General features: G+C 49.3%; 8 protein-coding genes across 8 annotated transcripts; 2 read left to right on the top strand and 6 right to left on the bottom strand.

Moving 5' to 3' along the window:
* Nucleotides 1-3,181: 3,181 nt before the first annotated feature.
* On the bottom strand, nucleotides 3,182-3,763 carry M430DRAFT_44446 (hypothetical protein; the record flags this gene model as incomplete). The annotated part of the gene is made up of 4 exons (XM_024867703.1): nucleotides 3,182-3,249; nucleotides 3,308-3,358; nucleotides 3,439-3,468; nucleotides 3,529-3,763. The coding sequence occupies 4 exons, from the start codon at nucleotides 3,761-3,763 to the stop codon at nucleotides 3,182-3,184; spliced, it is 384 nt and encodes a 127-aa protein (XP_024718541.1).
* A 99-nt stretch (nucleotides 3,764-3,862) lies between these two features.
* On the top strand, nucleotides 3,863-5,380 carry M430DRAFT_68758 (hypothetical protein). The gene is made up of 3 exons (XM_024869374.1): nucleotides 3,863-4,372; nucleotides 4,495-4,782; nucleotides 4,846-5,380. Exons 1-3 carry the CDS (start codon nucleotides 4,168-4,170, stop codon nucleotides 5,328-5,330), a joined length of 978 nt encoding a protein of 325 aa, XP_024718542.1. The 5' UTR covers nucleotides 3,863-4,167; the 3' UTR covers nucleotides 5,331-5,380.
* Nucleotides 5,381-5,716: 336 nt separating this feature from the next.
* Nucleotides 5,717-6,824, bottom strand: M430DRAFT_21622 (hypothetical protein; the record flags this gene model as incomplete). Its single annotated transcript, XM_024864541.1, has 3 exons — nucleotides 5,717-6,442; nucleotides 6,512-6,697; nucleotides 6,759-6,824. The coding sequence occupies 3 exons, from the start codon at nucleotides 6,822-6,824 to the stop codon at nucleotides 5,717-5,719; spliced, it is 978 nt and encodes a 325-aa protein (XP_024718543.1).
* Nucleotides 6,825-7,100: 276 nt separating this feature from the next.
* Nucleotides 7,101-7,695, top strand: M430DRAFT_21623 (hypothetical protein; the record flags this gene model as incomplete). Its single annotated transcript, XM_024864542.1, has 2 exons — nucleotides 7,101-7,167; nucleotides 7,220-7,695. The coding sequence occupies 2 exons, from the start codon at nucleotides 7,101-7,103 to the stop codon at nucleotides 7,693-7,695; spliced, it is 543 nt and encodes a 180-aa protein (XP_024718544.1).
* Nucleotides 7,696-8,290: 595 nt separating this feature from the next.
* On the bottom strand, nucleotides 8,291-10,087 carry M430DRAFT_107494 (hypothetical protein; the record flags this gene model as incomplete). The annotated part of the gene is made up of 6 exons (XM_024861158.1): nucleotides 8,291-8,355; nucleotides 8,482-8,748; nucleotides 8,809-9,300; nucleotides 9,352-9,613; nucleotides 9,664-9,779; nucleotides 9,829-10,087. 6 exons carry the CDS (start codon nucleotides 10,085-10,087, stop codon nucleotides 8,291-8,293), a joined length of 1,461 nt encoding a protein of 486 aa, XP_024718545.1.
* A 1,367-nt stretch (nucleotides 10,088-11,454) lies between these two features.
* On the bottom strand, nucleotides 11,455-12,440 carry M430DRAFT_106569 (hypothetical protein; the record flags this gene model as incomplete). Its single annotated transcript, XM_024861089.1, has 3 exons — nucleotides 11,455-11,905; nucleotides 11,959-12,228; nucleotides 12,292-12,440. The coding sequence occupies 3 exons, from the start codon at nucleotides 12,438-12,440 to the stop codon at nucleotides 11,455-11,457; spliced, it is 870 nt and encodes a 289-aa protein (XP_024718546.1).
* A 2,005-nt stretch (nucleotides 12,441-14,445) lies between these two features.
* On the bottom strand, nucleotides 14,446-18,272 carry M430DRAFT_21626 (hypothetical protein; the record flags this gene model as incomplete). The annotated part of the gene is made up of 7 exons (XM_024864543.1): nucleotides 14,446-16,873; nucleotides 16,928-17,066; nucleotides 17,121-17,370; nucleotides 17,424-17,711; nucleotides 17,775-17,873; nucleotides 17,923-18,154; nucleotides 18,205-18,272. The coding sequence occupies 7 exons, from the start codon at nucleotides 18,270-18,272 to the stop codon at nucleotides 14,446-14,448; spliced, it is 3,504 nt and encodes a 1,167-aa protein (XP_024718547.1).
* A 777-nt stretch (nucleotides 18,273-19,049) lies between these two features.
* M430DRAFT_21627 (hypothetical protein) lies at nucleotides 19,050-19,890 on the bottom strand (the record flags this gene model as incomplete). The annotated part of the gene is made up of 4 exons (XM_024864544.1): nucleotides 19,050-19,123; nucleotides 19,173-19,289; nucleotides 19,345-19,802; nucleotides 19,850-19,890. 4 exons carry the CDS (start codon nucleotides 19,888-19,890, stop codon nucleotides 19,050-19,052), a joined length of 690 nt encoding a protein of 229 aa, XP_024718548.1.
* Between the last annotated feature and the right edge of the window lie 576 nt (nucleotides 19,891-20,466).

Consider the following 20,466-nt stretch of genomic DNA (forward strand, 5'->3'; position numbering starts at 1 on the left):
CCCCACCTTCTTCTTCCTTTATTTTGCCCCCTTCCCCCGCCTTTTCCCCGCCTTTTTTGATGTCTATTTCTACTCTGCTTGTTTTCTCCTTAAGTAGTCTCACGCCATATTACTATGTTATCCTTGAACTCCTTTAGTCTCCCTCTTATCTAGACAGAGAGTCTAGGTAGGCACAGTTGGGACAAACCTCATGAACCTTAAAAATTAAATCTTGCAGCTTCATCAGACCATATCCATATTTACTTACTTACATGTATATCGTTAACTTTGCGTCTTTCTACAAACTTGTTCGTTATACAACGCTCAATATATGCTATGTAGTATAGAATCGGTCCTATCCCAACTATGAAGACATTTATCTACTTTTATATGAACGGCACGATATGTTTCTGGTGATTCCTCTGTTATGACTGACCAACTTCCTGGCTAACACTTGAATAATCAGCCAGAGACATGTTGTACATTTTTTTGGGAAGTCTCTTCAACTACCCATGAATTTATCTTATAAGGCGATTCAGGAGCCCATTTCATCTATTGGTCCTTCTGCACCAGCAAGTCTTCATCTTCTTTCTGCTTACTCTTTATATTTTTCCTCTGATGAGCAAGAGTGAAAACTGTTGTAGCTGTTATAAGCAACAACGAAATCAATCAATATTCTCCTGACAGGAATCAATCAGAAAACTTCAGGCTTTATCCGCTTCTGGCCCTGTAGTCAAAGATTCCGCCAGGCACATATCCCAAGCGGCCAACGATTTCCCTGTCATCATTTACCCACCACGAAAATGAAAAGCGGTTCCTATTTTATTAGATTTTGACAAATTGTGTGGGCATCGGTTTGAGATCGGTACGTACGTTGACAATCGTTACTCGATCGGTCGGCCTTGACGAGTTGTGGTGCAGCTCGTATTTTCCACGGTACGCATACGTCACCGCGGCCCCCTTTCTACATTCTCTCTCTGCTCATACGATCATAAAATCAATAAATCCAATATCGAAGCTGGACCACTACGAGGAAAAGGAAGTCTGAACCACTTTTCTGTGTGAAGTGTGTGGTGTTTTCCCTGGTCGTTGGCAGAAGCTAGGAGTACGCCTTGAGTAAGGGACCACATTCTTTGCCGACAGGTACGTACCTTGAGATCTGCAACTTCGGACAGGAGCCCTATGTACTAGTGATTCAGTTCACTACTTAGGGCTTTTCGAATTTCCATATGTTCTACACTTCCTCTCTCCTTTTATCAAATTCTAATATCAGGCGAAAATAACGATTCTGGATGCAGAGAGAACCGCATATGGAGGAGGAACGAGCAATCGCCACTGGCGAGTCGTTTGCACGAGTCGCGACATATCCGAGTTCCTGGAATCACTGAGACGCTGTTAATACGACCTCATTCCCATCTCCCCCGTTTATTACACTCCAGCTATGGGTTGGAGATGTAGCAGGTAAGTAATCATCATATCCGCGTCATCCAAGTTTTTGGCAAGGCGGGATGAACAGCAATTAAGGGATTTTAGTGATTGCTGCATGTATGCCGCAACATGACTACAAACAATAGAAACAAGTTCTGACAATTTGCCTCTCCTTTTCTTATGTTCAGCTCTAAAGTATAAATCGGGATTTTGCTGACTGCCCCCTTTATTAGCGAATCTCCTCTCGAAGCGTCAAAAGACGGGGTAAATGATGCCGAAGCTATATGTTTTGGGAATTGACAAGTGACGAGCGGAGTCAGCCTTGAGGGCACGCATGGCGTATAGCTCGTGGCGCAAATTGCAATTTGAACGGCTCGGAATTTGGATCTTGCCATAAATTGGCATCTTCTCTTCTTCACAGATCCCATAAAACGCGAACGACGAATGAACTATAGATGATAATCTGAAGGCAGGCCCGTCTATGGACATGAGACGAAGAGTGTATGCACTACCCTCTACTTATCACTTTCCTCCGCTATATAGATCTTACGCTGACTTCCTTCTCAGATAAAAAGTCAAAAGCAGCCGCCTCCACTCCAAAAGGATTACGTATCCTCCATCTCTCTATTTATCGCATTATTAAGAACATCGTAAGTAAGCTTCTCTACATTCCTCACTCGAGGGTGAACAAAGAACGTAAAAATACCAGCAACTATGATGATGAGTGTCCTATCTACGTACTGTTTTTGATGTTGGGCTTTCCAGCTCTGAAAAACAAAAAATCGATTTCCCTTTCTGAAAAGCTGTGTCTCTTTCTTCATTCAGTCTTAGTACCGTCTTGACATTCGGGACTTTGCTGACGAGTGGATATGAAGTAGATCCAGATCGACCGTGTGCTCTTATGGTTTTGTACTACTGACGTATGAGGAGTTTGTTTCCCTTCTCAGAATAGGATGCCCACAAGAGGGTGGATAAGGTGAGTCTGAGCAACCGGGAAGATAACTAAGGAATGTTTCGGCCGTCTGATAGTTGTGATCTCTGGTGGGAATCAGCTGGTTTGCTTGAAGATTGCATTGAAAAATGGCACACTGGTGCACTCATTCAAGCATATGGCGGTAAGTAGTCGAGCAGAACGTAGGCTGTAGTTAATAGATAAGAGGGAAAATCAGGAATCTAGTTGCAATAGAGAAGGTGAACAAAGACATGAGAACGTTGTGAATGCAAGTGACATCTTTCGTAGTGGGCAGTTTCTGGGGGGGGTAGTAGTTTCTCCGGTCGGAAGTTGTACGGGAGTATCGGGTGGTAAAGATCCTAAGATCCCAACTAGATAAAGTATTCGAAGACCGGGGCGGACCTGCTCATGTAGATATAAGCGGTTCTGTCATCCGGTGTCTTCGGTACCACCCATATCGATAGCATTCATTTCCGATATTTACCAATGGCCGGAACAGACTTCTCACGTCGCGCTCGAGCTTTCCTTTGCCCTGCTTCGCACATAGACCATGACCTATGTTCAGGCATCCAACAGTAAACTCGACCCTGCTATCATCCCGAAGATGGAATGCCATCCGGAACCAGTAACGGAGGCCGGGGCATCCCGCACGAGCAAGCTTCAGACCTCACAGACATTGCCCACATTTTGGATCAGAGTAACGGGTATGATGGCTTCTCCTATGATACACAGCTCCCATTCCATCCAACCACCAATTGCCCCCGAGCTATCCGTAAATGATGCTACCCTTACTCTTCACAGCATCTCCACCCTCCGCATGCTCTAGTGGCCGGCCGCCGCGGGCTTGTCCTTCAGGTGAGGGTTGCGGGGGTCGTTCTTGAACTCGGCGCCTGTGGTACGCATTGGATCAGTCGGTGCTCCCTGTATGCATCTCCGGAGGATACTCACTGTTCATCATGGCGTTGGCGGCGGAGTTGACACCGTACATGATGATGAGACCTATTCAATTAATTCAGCACCAGTACCTCCTCTCCGAGTCCTCGATCGATCTCAATCGAAAGAAGGAAGTTATCGCGTACCGGCAGCGTAGAAGGGAGCCATGGGCCCGGCTGTTCATCTCATTAGCACTCAGCGCTCTCGGAAAAGCTTTTCCACACCAATTGACGTACCGACAGGGGTGGGGAACTTCTTTGGTAACCAGGACATCGTGAGGCTCGTGTGCGAGGAGGTGAGAGAAGAGTTGCGATGGGTCTGGAGATGGTTTGATGGGTTTGTATTGTTGCCGTCGATGGGTCTGCGGACGTTGGAAGCCGGGAGCTGTTTTGAATGCGCTAGGTGCAATGCGGCATAGCGTGCAAATAAGTCACATGATCGGATGAAGGGCAAAAACACGTGAACTGTCATCGGTTATAATTAGTCATATATTAGTCAGCGACGAGGTTCCCCTCAAAAGACCCAAAATGCGGGGTGAAAGAGGAGAGACTAACGATAAACCGGCAAATCCACAATCCAATCCACATCTCCGGCTTCAACAACCGCCTCTGGTTCTTTGTCCAATCAATTGTCGCCCTTCAACTGCTCCCCGGCTTCTTCGTCCTGATACATAGCTCCCATATCAATGTGACCGGAGAGCTCTGCGAAACCTTCCATCTACAAATCTACTCCGCGCCCTGCTCTCGTGCTCACGATTCACTCATCTCCCTAGCAACAGCCAACTTGGTTCCGCGTTACTATACTAATCCGCCACGCGACACCCCAGCTCTCATACCAACCCAAACACTGCCATTAACGCGTCCAATACAATCAAGATGTTTGGCCGCCAACTAGTCAAGAGCTCCAGCTCTCTCAGTCCTTCGACCTCTTCTTTCATCCGCGCCCTCAGCACGAGCGCGCCTCTCTTGCGATCCCCAGCCCTCGCAGACATCACCCCCGAAGGCGTAACGTCATTCGATTCCAGACAGAAGGAGTTCCGAGCACGGTTAGCAGAGCAGTCCAAGAAGAAGCTGGAGAGCAGTACGTAGTAGCCCTTCCTCTACCTCCGAACTCCCACTGCCCCGTCGGTGGGCAATGCGAGTAGTCCCCGTTCTAACTCGATCCCGACGTGGCTCTAGGCTCACAGAGCTCTACTACAATAGAATTCACGGCAGAGGAGCATGGCAAGAAGTCCGGACCAATCTCGAACCTGATCTATGGGACGAAGGAGGGTCGGCGGATGGACGAGGAGATCGAGCAGTCTTTCTCGCAGGTTTTGGCCAGGGGGAAGTACGTGCATAGCATCGTGTTCCATGAGGTGAAACCGGATAAGGTCGATGAGTACGTGGAGTTGGTAGGGAGCTGGTATCCGCGGATGGCCGGGATGCCCGAGAACAAGGTCCATCTGGTAGGAAGCTGGAGGACCGAAGTTGGCGATTGCGATACCTTTGGTAACTCTCGACCCTTTCTCATCCCATCCGCATGAGGACGAAGCCGGGCTAACAGTTTGGAAGTTCATATCTGGGAGTACCAACGCTATGATGGCTACCATGATTCCCTCCACAGCATCGCCAGCCACCCCGAGTTCCCTGCCTTCAACGCCAAGCTCAAGTCCCTCATCCGCTCCAAACGCACCTCCCTAATGCAAGAATTCTCCTTCTGGCCGACCACGCCCCCCCGCCAACTCGGCGGCCTCTTCGAGCTGCGCTCCTACACCCTGCACCCAGGAAACCTGCTAGAATGGGAATCCCACTGGCGCCGCGGCCTCGAAGCGCGGAGGGAAGTCATGGAAGGCGTCGGCGCCTGGTTCGTCCAGATCGGCGAGCTGAATACCGTGCACCACCTGTGGCAGTTTGCGAATTTGGAGGAGCGCAAGGTCCGTCGAGAGCAGAGCTGGAGCGTCCGGGGATGGGGCGAGACGGTCCATAAGACGGTCCCGCTGATTCAGACGATGAAGAGTCGTATCCTGATCCCTATGCCTTGGAGTCCTGTTGCTTGAGGGACTGACTATGCGCTGAGAGGGTGCTTCGGCCGAGCGATTGCTGGTAGAATGGGGTTATGAGAAATAACAGAGAGATGATGACGGATGTACGCTACTTCATTGATGGGTGGTTGGCTTTGCGAGGCATTATCAGGCAGTTGAGCATTGAGGTCATGCAGCAAGCAAGCAAGTAAGCAAGCGGTAGCAGCTGCATTCTGTGCATCACTTCTCATGGCTGCTTACCAAAAAACTGTACTTTACTTTCTGGTGTTGATGAACAACGACATACAGTATTGAAGACCAAACCCAGACTGCATTCGCCATGCTGCAATCCAACGTCGCCAAAGACTCCGGTGTACAAACCCAATAGATAAAATAAACAGTCCCGTCCCAGAATCCCCTCGTCAGTCATCATCCAACGCTTTCCCAAGCACCACCGCCAACGCCACTCTACTCCCCTGCACCGTCGCCTCCAACGCGCCCAACTTGGCTCCCAACGACAACAAACTCGGATCCGCGCCCCCCACCACCCTCACCTTCTCCTTAACCCTGACCTCCTCCCCCCGATACACAAACACCGTATCCATCTCATCATGCTCCAGACGTCTCTGCGCACCAATCGCGTACGCGAGCCGCTCGCCGAGATTCTGCTCGCGGTGCGCATTCTCCAGCGTGCGCGCCGTAAGCACGAGGCTTGAATCGCTGACGTGGAGCGAGAGCGCGAGGTCTCTGGGAAGGGGAGGGGAGAAGGATTCCGGATCCGGAGGGTTGACGTTCCAGGGTTGGATGTGGGGAGGGGTAGGGATGGGGTACCTTGAGGGATCGGGATTGGGATCGGGGGCGGGAGCCGCTGCGCTGGGTGAGGAATAGGGAGTTGGTTTTGGGAGGGGAGGAGATGAGGGACCTTTTAGAAGACCGAGGGATTCGAGGAGGATGTTGTGGAGGAGGTGTAATTGGCTGGCTATGAAATCGGGGGAGGTGCGATCGCCGGTCCAGCGTGTGATATCGATGCAATCCAAGCTTTGGTTAAGGAGGGTGCGCAACAGTGTTAGTTCTGGGAGGACGAGGGGGTGGTTTGGAGAGAGTGTGAATTGCAGAGGAGAGTGGGTTTTGAGACGGAGTGCCAATTGCTAGTTTCAGGCTCTTAGCTATGCTTTCTTGGGGTGTTCTTGGGGGGAAGAGGGAGAGGGGGGAAATACGCCTTTGACGATGCGTGATCCAACGCGAGTAACATGGCCCTTGATGCTCTCACTCCGCGGACTCGACATCACCAGTGTGTTCCCGGGCTCGATAGGTGCAAGCAGTGCATAACACTCCTCCAGCCCTGACTTCAGCGATGCGAGCGTCTCCTGGAGGGAGTCGAGCAGCCATGCAAGTTCGCGTGCCTATGCATTTTCCTGATCAGCTTTCCGTTCCATCAATCAATGGAATGGATAGTGTGCACACCGTAGAATCATCTTCCTCCTTCCTAAGTAGATCCGGTGAAATGGGAGGCCAGACTGAAGTTGACATTTTGTGGTTTGGATCGAATTGAGGTGAGTGAAGAGGGGAGCTTTGGAGCTTGGGGAGCTTGGACGGGGAGGATTCCGCGCTTGACTTGATTTGGCGGCGGTTCCTGGCGGTCTGGCGCGGCACTTCGCGAGATCTTCAAAATCATTTTGGCCCACCTATGATACACTTCACTTACCATACCTTAGGCCTCGGGGTCCGAAGATTATCTACAACCCACCACCACGCTCACAACAGAATAAGTGTACAATCCGAATCCTCAAAGCAAAACTGTCCACAATGGCGAAATCTCCACCAGCTTCCTCCCCCAAACAACAACCCCCAAAGCTCCCCCGCCTCTCAAAAAGTACCTCTCCCCCTCCCTTCTCGTCGAGTCAATCTAACTCTTCTTCCCACAGACCAAAAAATCCAAAAGCGCCCTCTTCTACACCCTGCCATCCCGTCCCCACACGCCTCCTCCAACGCCCCCAAAACCATCTACGTATCCGCCTCGTCGCCGTTCCTCTCGGTCGTGAAACGCGTCAAGAAATACCTCGCAGCGATTGAAACGCGGGCCGCGGGACCGATAGACCTACGGCACCCGTCGAGGAATGTGGTGCAGCAGGTAAGAGACGGGGTGAGGAGCGCGGCGAGGCACGAGGAGATCTTGTTGAAGGGGACGGGGAGAGCGGTGGAGAAGGTCTTGAGGCTGGCGGTTTGGTTTCAGGGGGAGGAGGGCAGGGATGAGGGAGTGAATGTGGTGGTTAGGACGAGCAGCGTGGGTGCGGTTGATGATGTGGTTGTGAAGAAAGGGGAGGAGGAGGAGGAGGTTGAGGAAGATGAGACTAGAATCAGGAGAGTGAGTTGTCTGGAGGTGGGCATTAGTTTGAGGTGAGATGGATGAATGGTGTCGATGCCTGAGTTGAAGCTGGGGATATATATCCACGAAAAAGGATATCCTGGAAGCCGACGCCAGGGAGGGCAAAGGAACCGTCTGTTATGGCCTGAATAGGTCGCTTCGTTGGAGACAACCAAGAGACGCCCTTCCCCGGAATTCCCGTTCGAGTCCATTATGGAAGAACGCACGAAACGGCAATGCATAGCGGATGGAATTCAGGAACCTGCTTCGAGGACAGAATAAGTCCGGTCCCGGGGTAGAAAAGCGGTGTATTGCAGCTATACACCACATGGTTAGAAAATTAAGGCAGGCTCACGTGGAGAAGAACGTTGGCACCACAGCGTGTCATCAGTGAGGATGATTGGTGTGATGTCTGGGGTTATTTATAGTAGGGAAAGGAAAAGAGTGGAGTGAAGATGTCATGGCAAGAGGCTTCATACAGTATATACAACTGAATTGAGGTTCTAAATCCTAACCCCCAACATGCTTGAAACAGTATTCCTTGAATTATCCTATTCTAGGACATTCCACCTCTCCCGTTATTTACAGAACCTCAGCGTCTCTCCACTCCTAACAGCAACAGCTCAACCCATCATGTTGAGAAAATAACCTTCTTTTGCATCGTCTGCTTAAAGACCTGCAGCGCGACCTCGGGTTCTGTACAAGACATTCATTAGCCCTATGTCCGGCTCCCCAAAAACTTCTCTCCCATTTCTCTTCTCGACCATAAAAGGGGGGAAGGGGAAAACCAAATAACAAGCAAAAGGAACCTCGAAAACTCACGATAGTAAGAAACCTCATGCCCCGCCCCAAATACCCTCAACCAGCTCAAATTCCCCTCCGTCTTGAAAGTGCCGCCGGCCACCCCATCCACCGTATAATTCACGGCCTCCTTTGCCGCAAACGCAGCCGAGCCATCAAAATCGACTGCGTTCGCGACCGCTAGCCCGCCGAACCAGTTACAGATCCAGTCCGCGTCGCCCGCCCACAGGAGCACTTGGATGCCGGACTGTACCACCGTTGAGAGGGTTGCGAGGAAGGAGCGAGAATCTATATTTTTGCGCGGTTAGTGGGGAAGGGGAGGAGAGAAAGGGGTAGTGGGGGACGAACCATCGCCGGTACTGCTGAATTTATTATACGGCGCGGAAGGACACTCGCTATAATTGCTCTGCGCGCCAATTGCTGTCATGACATCGGAGCTCTGCAGATACGACACATACGTCGCGGGGGGATAGGGGTCGTTACTCGGTTCTCGAATATCATACACATCGAAATCGCCACTGTTGGAAATCGGGCCTTCGATATCATTGTAGCACGTTGACTCGGCGTTCTCGCACGCGGAATTGCTGCCGGTCGTGCTGGAGCATTCCTTGAGTGCGGGGAGACAGGAGCTGGTGTAGGTGTTGGTATAGGAGGTGTGTTGCGAGGCGCTAATCAGGGGAGAATAGGTGTTGTTGTAGCTGAAATCGATGTAGGCTTTGTACTGTATGATAGGGTCGTACCAGCCGTTGTTGATGCCCAGGGCGACCAGGGAGATGTTCTCCCCCTTGGTGGTGCCATTTGCAATAGCTGCGTTCTGGGATTCAAAGTAGGATGCGAATTCTGGCTCTATTAGCATCGTGATGCAGAATGTGGACCTAGCAGGGGAAATACCTGGTCCATAGTGTCCGCCGTAAGATTCGGTGAACAGGCCGAAATCTCGGGACTCGTACTGAGGGAACTGGGCGAAGAAGGCTTGGAGAAAGGTCCAGACATAGGGAGCAGCTGTCACGGTCGATGTCACGGGGTCCTTGCCGTACGAGAACCCGGTGCCGATGGGCTGATCTATGTACAGCATGTTGGCGTATTCATTCCAGCTGTAAGGATTTAGTGATGGTGTTGACGAGCCGTTGACAAAATGACACGGTCCGTTTTCCTATTATTGTGAGTAGACGTTCCAATTAGATATATACGCAGAAGTGATACCTGGAACAAGCCAATCATGGACGAACAGCCAGGTCCACCATTCAAGAAGGTCGCCAGCGGTGCAGTCGAAGCATTGTTCCGAGCCTCGAAAAACCAGAACCACATGTTTTCGTCGCCTGCCTATGATTCAGTACCAATACATCGGGGTTGATGGGGGCAACTCACTGCCAACGGAGAGATATCCGGAATACTGGTTGACGCCGGGCGTCGTCTCACAGATGCCCGAGTTGGTCACGAAATCCATCTTGGCGCCCGTGGCCTCGTGCTCAAAGACCGTCCGCTTTATACCATCACGGCTATAGAAAGAGCGTTTGCCTCTAATGTGAGCGGGCACATCATCTCTGTTCTCGACGGAAGACGGCAAGGCCGCTGCCAATGAAGGCAGCACGACGCTCGCCGCAAGATATCCGGCTTGGAAACGCATCTTGACTGCACTGATCGATCTGAGTATCGTCAACGTTGGAGTCGATGCTACACAACACGTATACGGGCCACTGGAGTGTATTTATGTGTTTTTGTGCTCCCCGTCTTGTGCCCCGCGGGATCTTCACGGCAACGGGGTAACCGCGATGGTAGCCTGAATACCGAGCGGACGAGGTTCTGCATCGAGAAGGTCTGTAGAACAATTGAAAGCTTCGATCTGCGCCGGCACCATGGACCGTTGGGGTATACATTGGCCGATAAGAGAAGAAGGGAATGCCGTGCAGTACCGGTGGCCTACTGTGTGGGGCGCTTAAGCTTAAGTTGAGCTGCCCCCGGCATTAATTCCCGCGTAAGGCAGCTGGTGGGCTTAAGAAGACGATTGAGAACTAAAGAGACGAATAGTAAAAGCCGGAGGACTCCGTACTGTGTGGACACTGTGGGTATAGTTACGACCTTCCTTTCCAGGCCGATCACAAGCTTTCATGCCAGACGAGGGGCTTCCCGAGGGATACTGGCGGACTCTAGACGCATCATAACGATTGATGATAGTCGTTGGAGAGGATGAAGGATTTGGGCGCTGCTGGGGTGGTGGAAGCTGGTCCAACTTGAGAGTGTTGTGGGCGGTAAAAATAGAAGACCCTGGTAAATTCGGTATCGACGATCATATTGTCATCGACAAGAGAAGGGAGGAAAGACGGCTTTCTCTGCACTATACCATTAATATTAACCTCACTTCACAAAACAAGGCAAGGAGTTTTCAAAAGATTCCGTCTGACGAACTTTGAAGAAGATCAAAAGCCTCAATTCTCATCACTCAATAGGATCAAAAGGATCGGCGCATGCGCCACACGGCCAAGAGCAGGCATCCCATTCCTTTGGAAAGGCATTCACGCTTTCCCTTGCCGCATATTCCTATGCGGACTTCTTGGGACTTGCATCTTCATTTTTTTCATCTTCATTTTTATATCCAATCCATGCACTTATCAGCAAGACGTAAGGCACTGTAAAGCCAGAGCCCTGAGGTCGCATGCTGACTTCATCGCATATATACACCATTAGCGATCATCATTCTTCCCCCGCCACAGCCAGTGCTGCGTTCGCAGTATATCTGTCCAGTCCGTCCAACGCCGAGGGGTATATCAATCAAGGAAAAGTCGTTTTTTTTTGGGTGCTGAAGCCAGGAGTGGGTATAATGAACAGTCCGCGGACTATTCGCCGTGGTCATGATCCCGATTATAGCTTAGTATATTCGAGCTCTTCGTCGAAGGTGCTAACACAGAGGAACTGCACGACCTTTGGAAATTTATAGGGGCCATCTGCCCTTCTGTCAAGCAGAAACCCCTTCGATAGTATTCTTAATCTCGAGGCTTAGAAATTCCGGGATGCCTCGACCGGATCCGACCGTCCATTTATCCTCGTCGCGCTCGCGTTCGCATTCATATACGCGGCATTGTTGGTCTCCTGCATTTCCTCACTATATCCCGCAGGTCTGCTCTCCTCGTCCTCTACCGCGGTTACCATGTCGAGCTCCATCGCCTTATTCTTGTAATGCTTCGTGCGAACGGCCGGGATAAAATCGATCGCGAAACTCCATACGTAAAACGTATATATGAAAGAGATTATCCATTCGATAACGGCCGCCCTATTGTAGTGGTTTTTATCGCTGAGTACTCCGAATGCGATTGCCAAAGACAACTCAACCAAGATGAACATCAACTTGATCCAGAACGAGACGCGTAGGATACGGAAATGCCTGTGGTGGATGCCAAGGCGATAGTATTCCCAGCAGATGAAAATCGCGGACACGATGTACCCCGCGCTAGAAAACTTTGGTCAGCATTGTACCGCAGACTAGTTGGGAGAGGAACCTACATGAAAATTACCAGGCACGCGTCGTGCGCGTGGTGATGATGCAAGTTATTCAAGCAGGTAAGGATGATCAGGCCAATGGCCCCAACGGTAGCCGCAATGATCGAACATATCGACAATCCTTTCTGGAACCAAGATGTGTTTACTGCCAACGTTCCCCGGTGTCGAAGCCAGCGTTCGGCCACGAAGACGAAGTTGAAGGTAACAACAGTGACGGTCCCCATAGCAATGAATAGAGGCTGCAGAGAGTGCGCTCCAATATCCGAAATGTAGCTGTTGCCTTGATTAGCAAGAGAGATCTCAAACTTCCATGCATGTAGGAAAGGAGAGCCTTACGCGATAGTCTGGCCAGGATCCATGGGCGTGAGATGTGGTGAGTGCTGCTCGACGGACCACCAAAGAAGCATTCCCAACAGCATCGCGAGCCACACACAGCCCGAGAAGATGGGAATCATCCAGTAGATATGAGCCAAAGGACGCGCCATCTTTGAATCGCAGAGCGGAGGAGAAGCAGGAGCGAAGAATGGGAGACTGAGTGAAGCCCCCGAGCCTCGAATGCGAAGGCTTCTGCGGTTGGGGCAGAGAACGGGGGGATTGACCGGCGAGAACGAGGACGAGAACGAAGCAAAAAAACAAAAAAAAGAAGAATCCGAATTATGAATGTGAATGGGGATCTGAAGTTGCAGAAGATAAGAAAATTGAGAAACGCGACGGGCAGCGAGTGTAGTGAAGTCAATAGACCGAATTAGTAGTGAAAACCTGGAAAACCTTACTGCTCCAAGAACCTAACCTGCCTTAACACCGATTGACCCGCAACTCCGCGACGCTCGACGTCATGGCGAGCAGCGCTCCGGTCAACCCGGCACTTGATTTGCTCGAGTCTCCTGTGCAGCCGACCAGCCTAGTATGAACCAGCGGGGAATCCGTGATTGTTCCTGGGGAAGAATACCGATAGTACAGCAACGCGGCCATATCACGACAAAAGAGTCGGGTCCCTACGACGTTGAGATGAAGAGTGTGTTCGATGGAGGTTGAGAGAGGCTGAATGTGTCCATGCCTGAGGCTTGAATCGACTGTCCTCATGAGGTTAGTCAAAACTTGAAAGCCTCCACTACGCTATTGATAAACAGACGGGCAGATATCTATATCCACACCTCAGCCTCCTTTTAACCAAGCGACGTGGTCCGTGCCGACTCGTCATCTCCCCCTGTCTAGGAATACTTTATTCTTCGATAATACTACCCGCAACAGTAATACAATAGGGCAACGAGTAAGGAAGTGTATTGAACTAGTGATGTCTTTAAAATAGCGATATTTCATTTCATTTCGTTTTGTTGATATTGAGCTATCGCGCTGACAATCGCAATCTGTTGCTTTAGCGCTCCAGATGAAGCAAGGCTCAGGGTCCCGGCGGTGTAATTTGTAGTCTTTGCGAAGGGAGTGCATCAGATCGAATATTTATGCTTAATTAGCAATGTAGCCAAGTTCTACGTCCGAAGATAAAGTAGATGCACCCAGAAGGAAGTTTTCATGGATTGTGCATGAGGAAACCTGCGATTGTAGTATCGTATAATCTAGTACTAGAGCCCTTTAATTAGCAAACTCGGTTTATATTCCCCACATTTCCAACCACGAAAAGCTTGCACGTTGCACTTTGGCTTCTCTTTAACTTAATCCACCTACTCCCAGCCGGACTTCAATACTGCTTTTTGAAATGCTTGTTGATTGTACCGGAATACTTCAAGTGAAACTCCCTCTACGTGTATGATCCTGTGACCACGACCGGTGCCCAAGGCACCCTGAAGATTTTGAAGAGATCGCACAAATGTGACAAATCTAGTTATCCAAAGCCTCCCAAGGTGGAAGTTTAAGCCAACTTGACTTCGGTACATCTCTAAGCAGACTGCAGCATTTAGGAGTTTTCTATGAGCTTATGTTATAAGGACGACCTGGTATTTATCTAGTGATTTGATCAAGACGCCATTTTTGATTATCTATATCATTTGATGGGTATTAGCCAACCAGTTTACATTTCTGTTCCGTCTTTGCTTTAGCTCTCTTGCTCTTGCATATGCTGTTTCCATCGTCTTTGAATAGCACAACGTCGATGCAATAAGCCGAGTTGCTGCAGTATTTTTATTCTGCCACCATGATGGGAATAGCTATCTATTGTGCTAAGCGGAGGCCATCACTCCGCGAATCGATCATCTCCTTTTTCAAGGGGACGGCTACCATGTAGAGAGAGCCACGCAGAAGTTTGAGCTGCTCTGGGTCGCTGTGGGCGAGAAAAGGGAGTGGAATTAATGCCAAGGACGTTCCTAACTACCCAAATTGCAACATAGGCCTCCTCTGTCCTAGTGTTGTCTAGTTCAGTGATTCAGTGAATCACTTCCCTCCGACACAATCTCTGAAGTTACTACTTGTAAGTAATCACTTGCTTTCAGCTGCTCCTTGTTGACCTAGTCTGCTACAGCAACATCTTCACTCTCTTTACTCAGCTAACGCCCCTAAGTTTTTCAAATTCTCCATTGAGACAACCGTGTCAGGATGCCCAGGCCCCAGTACTTTCTCTCTTCCCATCGCTGCTCTCTGGTACATATCTTTGGCCATCTTCCGCTTCTCCTGTGCTTCGAACAGCACGCCCATGTTGTGAACGGTTTCTAGCGTATCGGGATGGTCGACGCCCTGCACCCCCTCAAACGCACTTAGCGCCGCACGAAACCTGCTCTCTGCTTCTTCGTATTTTTTCTGATATATGCATGCGAGTGCAAGATTCTGGAGTGTCGACAGCGTACTTGGATGCTCCGGCCCAAGCTGCGCGGTCTTGCGGTCCAGCACCCACCTGAACCGGTTCTCAGCTTCGTCGTACCGCCCTTGTTTCGTACACAGCTGGGCAAGATTGTGCTCCGAGCCTAGAGTACTTGGATGCTCATCGCCGAGTACTTGACGATAACCGAAGATGGTGCGTAAATACATGCTCTCTGCTTCGAAATATTTGGCTTGCTTAGTGAGAATGTTTGCAAGGTTTCTGGAAGTACGAAGCGTGTCGGGATGGTCGCGGCCAAGCTTCACCTGCTGCCTGTGCAATGTGGTTCGATACATTTCTTCTGATTTTGCATAGAGCCCCTGTTTGCTGACCACGACAGCGAGAAGTTGGACTGTCTTTAATGTGTCCGGGTGCGATTCCCCGAATTGTGCCTCTTGCTCTTTGAGGAGCTCTACGTAGCAAGACGCACCCTCTTCGTATCGCCCTTGCTTCTCATATAGCATTGCTAGGTTTTGCTTAGTCCGAAGATAATAGTTTGAATTCGGATCCTCATGATCGTTTATTTTGTCGAGATTTGTGAGTACGTCTTGGTATAGCTTCTCAGCCTCGGCGTAACGTCCTTGTTCGATATGTGCATCGGCGAGATGGCTCTGTGCCTGAAGGGTTCTCATATATTTTGGTCCGTCGTGTTCCTCTGAATATTCCAATACCTGCTTCTGCGTTCTCTCTGCATTCTCATATTTGCCCTGCTTGAAATATACAATGCCCAGTTTTTGCATTATATCGAGTGTACGAAAATCCTTAGATCCGTACTTCCTGCGTCGACGCTCAAGCAGCTGATTATAGGACGATTCGCTTCCTGAGAGTTCCATTCTGGCGAGCTGGAATGCAGCTACTTTTGCGGTAAGAGTATCGACTGTATCAGTATAGCCCCTCTCCCCAAGCTCCAAGTTGAACTGTAAGACGGCTTGTGCGTGGCGTAGGTAGGCAGCACATGTATTCCATTCCTTATACACATCCTCGGGGAATTTATCACAGACTTGCTTGAGAGCTGCGGTTGACCAGGTATGTGTGTCTGCTGATATAGACAAGATCTTGTCACCAACTATATATCGACCTAATCGCTTCAGCCATGGTTCTGGTGACGGGCGAGTTGCAAGGCGACGGCGTATGATCAAATTCACAAGACGGTGCATATTATAGCTATCCTTCATAATCCCAGGCCACGATTCCTCGTGGTTGGGATCTCCGCTCTTGGTCTTTTTGCTGGCCACCACAAACGAGTATGCCATTAATTTCCCTATGGAATCTGTGAAATGCTTGGTCGTCTCACCGTCCCGTATCAGAAGTGAGGCTGGGATTTCCTTTATATCATAGAATGCCATGACAAAAAGCATCTCAGCAGCGTCAGGCCTTGTCTTTTCAATTTCGTCGAAAGAGATCATCCAAGTGGTGGCCACTGCTGTGGTGCGTGGATTGCGGTCATCCGTCTCAAGTGGTTCGCTGAGCAGATCAACAGCCGCTTGCTCATTCTCGTGGTAGATTTCAAGATATCTCTCAATCGTGATTGACTTTTGGGCGATGTAAGTTGCGGCTTGCACAAGTGCCAAGGGCAGATGCTCGAGGTCGTCCGCCAATCGAGACGCATCTCTAGAAACAGCTGGATCGTCTAAATCATGATCCTTCAAATAGCTTCGGATAAGAGTCCTGGATTCTGCTGGTGTCATCCTGTCCACGTTGATGATACCACAGGTCGTTGCGAATTTAGCAGCCGCATCAATGTTTCTTGTCGTCACCAGCATGAAGCCGTGAGCGCATTTTGGAAGATACTCGCTTAGCCGAGTCATCGTAGGCTGGAGCCGACCATATCCCATGGTTGTCGCCGGTGGGTTCTCGAAAAAGTCCTCATAGCTATCCGCATTATCGACAACAAGGAGCCAATTCCCATTCCCTTGCTCCTCCAGCCATTTCTTCACCAAAGGCAGCGGATCAGACTCTCTGCCTTGGTAGCCGGGTAGCTTGCACGATTCCGCGATGGAATGATAAGCATCTAAAAACCGCGCTCTGCTATAAGCATGCACCCAAAAGATAGCTCTCTCAGGATGCTTTTCCCTACACCAGTAAACATATTTCAAGGCAAGTTGAGTCTTCCTTGAGTAACGTTAGCCACATTAAAAATGTCGATAATCATATTTCAGATCTCACCCAATTCCACCCAGACCATACAGCGCTGCTTTACCATCCACTCGGCCTGTCTGTTCTTCTTCGCCCATCTGCAGCATCAGCTTCTGAAATACGTCTTTTCGGCTCACGAAGTCGTGATTTTCGGCGTAAGAGCAAACGACTGGTCATTTTTCTTTAATATCGGGGTCTAATCGAGCTAAGGTTTCTTACATACATGGAGAACGAGTAGGCATATTGCTCAGAGTCAACGAAGCAATTGGCTCGGACAGTTTATCAAGCCTTTCTCTTGTCTCGACGGCCTTCAGGGCACTGTCCGCTATGTGTGCTATGTTTTCTATCACTTGCTCATAAGCTTCGTCATCGATGGACTCAAATTTGCAGATTGTGCTGTGATTTCCTTCGATTCCTATCTGCTCCTCCCTGGTCCCGCCCAAGCCTAAAGTTGCAGACTTCTTATCCACAATCTACGACGGTCAGTCTGTTTGTGATTCTTTTCCCATGGTACTGGCCCGCTTACCAAGCCCATCTTGTTAAATGGTAGCGTTTCAAAGAATGAGAGTATGTAAAAATTCTCAATACAGTGCCGGAAATTATTATTGAGCTCGTCGCCAAATAGGGAGTCCTTTTCTAGGCTTTGTAGGAAGTTGTTCTCAGGGTTGCGAAGCAAGGCTCTCGCAACATTCGACGCTATCTGTGCTAGTGGCACAAAGTTTCCCCCGTTGTGTGGAGTAGCGAAGAAGACGATACCGTAAGTCGCGTTGCGAATGGACTCATATTTGGCATTAAGATGGGCCGTGACCATGGCCTGGGTAAATCAATCAGACATATGGTATGGTAAATACCAAGAGCCATGAATAACAGAGCCCACATGTTGGGAACCAAGTATGGAGATGATACACACTTGCTTCACAACTATCCCGCCCAAGCTATGGCAGATAAAAATAATGGGTCGATTGGAGACAGAATCCTAGAATTGAGATCAGCCAAGAGTCTCTCCAGTACAGTTGCCAACATACTGGTCTCTTCGCCCATAGGCGGTTAAGAAGATTATCTCCTGATTCTTCGACTCCCATGATGGAGTTCCCGAACGCAACATTTGCATTATACCCGTATAGCATAACTCTTGCTGATGGTATCCTAGAAGGTAAGAAGTCTTTCAGCCACAAACTCTGCGATTTGGGCGCCGTCCATGTTTGAAAGGCATGATTTTCGTTGTTGGTTGGGTTTAGGCCGTGAACCGCGACGATGCTGGAAAAAGTCAGCTATGCGTCTATAAAGATATGTGCATGAAATCTTACTCCAGCAATGCATCTGGTGGGTCAACAAGGACTTTGAAAAGATTCTGGGAGGGCGAAGATGAAGACATTAGCCTACTGAAAGCTAGAATTTGATCAGGGTCTCTTTATTGTCATCTGGGCTATTGCAGAGGTGACTCAGGTGAGGTCCTTGGTTCATCAATTGTAGGAGCGTCCACTGAGCATAACATAGGCAAATTGAGTGGGACCATCCTTTTCCCTGAACAAGAGGAGTATCAGCCTTCCACTGGTCATCAACTTGTGCCGCCCACACTCGTGCCGCACCCCCGCAGCTGAAGATTGGTTCAGGGCATATATGTGTACGGTGACGTGGCAGTCAACACTGTAGACATCTATCCAATTGCTCTACCCTGTAGGTATTAGTACCCCTACCGGCGCATGAGAGTCAAAAAAGAGCGAGTTGCCTCGGAACCTGGCTTCAAGTACCAGGTGGTATTCAGACGTTGCAGTCACTCAAATAAGTTGAAATAACTGTCTAATGTGTATAACTAAGGTAATTAAACTACTATAATTTCTATCTCTTTAGAATCATTGTAGCCCTGGTTTGTGTATAGTATAGTCATGTAGTTGTCAAATTTGAGTATAAGTCGCTGAGGCTTGCAACTTTGTCAATCAGAGTTTCCAAACAATATGTTAGCTGAGAAGTTCCAGTTGAATACACGCATTGCATCTGCGCAACCGCAAGGTCAGATCAAGATCTCTTATCAACAGTATACCAACTAGTTGCTCTGCAAGACGACCCCAAAGCCTGTGATAACTACCAGCTCCAGTGGAATCAAGGCAACATTGGCGCTGCGCAACGGAATGCCAGCGGATTACCCCGTCCATTAGTAGCTTGACGGTTTCTGGGTAGGTAATGAGTTCGAGCCCATTAATATCTTGGCTTGTAAATCATCATCTCCTACTCGAAAGTTAGGTTTAGGGAAGCCGTGTCTATCCAGATGGCGTACTCGTATTGTCTACATATAATTCGACGAGGTCTACGCTTCTTGTATCATTCGTCCCTCCGCCAATATTCCCCAAGTCGGCAAGTTCATATCTGATAGAAGGAGTATAAGATCGGATTTCTAAAGAAATTGTAAATTAGCTCATGGCCACTTAATAAATGGAAGACTCTCTTACCACAATTGCGAAAGACTTTCGTAGGGAATGGATCGAGGTAACGGAGAAGACCTCGATGAGTAACAACAACTATATTTGAATAGTATTGTAAATAATGACTTAACCTGTCGAGCACTTTTATGGCGCGACGGCACGTCTCAGCTTCTGTACACGGCTCATACCGTCCGCTAGGTGAGCACTCAGAGAAATCAAAGTCTGTATATTTAGACGCGAGAATGCTCCTCGATGAACCTTGGTTATAGGCATGGTCATGAGCCGGTCGCAGTTCCGGATCGATAATTATCGTTGGGCGGGAATGATCGAGCATCAGGAGTACAGTATCAAGTGCTCGTATCATGGGAGATACAAGGACCAGATCCGGTGTAAAAGAGAGGCCCACCAAGCTTGCCTCCTGCCGCCCTCTGTCGGATAGTGGCGGGTCATTGTGTTCATAGATTCGGTTTTCACCCTCTTCAACACTACATAAATCAGATAAAACATGGCAAGGTGGTAAAGGGCTGCCTACTTGTGGAGAGCCTCTGCGTGACGCATGAAATGAAGAGCCATAATTGTCAGTGCCAGGTTTGAACAACTAAAACCTCACTCCCTTTGGCCGCGATATAAGTCTTATTTGAGGTCTAGTTATCACTCAGGCCCGGGTTCTATCATTCATATTCAAGTACTTGAGGCAGCGAAAATGGATGGCAGCATTTGGGAAGTGTCTCCTGCAGCTTGCACTGCTTCTCAGCTTGATTCGATCTCTCTTTCAACGTGCAGTCACACATTACGTGCATAATCTCTATCTCGGTGAGCAGATCTGTCTTGCCAGTGCGCCTCAATCCTCCCGTCAAGAACTAATATCCGGGGCGTAAATCATGCATAGGTACCCAATGTTGCACAAGCCTTGGCGTGTGAAGGATTGAAACTGCAACAATCTCTAAGGAGAGTTTTGAGCCACCTCTTGACATGGATTGACAGCCAGTTGTAGCCAAGAGGCTTGAAGATTGACAAGGGTATCACGGCTGCGAGATCCCTCATACCCTACCTCTGTTCGTGACTACCAGGCCGCCTTGGATCTTGTATGGTACCACGTGTAAAGAGTATCCACCCTCCACTGCTGCGAACACCATGCAGATAGGATCA

This window comes from Amorphotheca resinae (genome assembly GCF_003019875.1).
Source record: "Amorphotheca resinae ATCC 22711 unplaced genomic scaffold M430scaffold_10, whole genome shotgun sequence".
Taxonomy (NCBI): domain Eukaryota; kingdom Fungi; phylum Ascomycota; class Leotiomycetes; order Helotiales; family Amorphothecaceae; genus Amorphotheca; species Amorphotheca resinae.

What these genes read in the sequence shown, in the direction of transcription:
- M430DRAFT_68758 (XM_024869374.1), top strand. Translation starts at nt 4,168, where the DNA reads ATGTTTGGCCGCCAACTAGTCAAGAGCTCCAGCTCTCTCAGTCCTTCG. An exon ending in CAAGAAGAAGCTGGAGAGCA is followed by an intron (nt 4,373 to 4,494) that starts GTACGTAGTAGC and finishes CTACTACAATAG; the next exon opens with AATTCACGGCAGAGGAGCAT. An exon ending in TGGCGATTGCGATACCTTTG is followed by an intron (nt 4,783 to 4,845) that starts GTAACTCTCGAC and finishes ACAGTTTGGAAG; the next exon opens with TTCATATCTGGGAGTACCAA.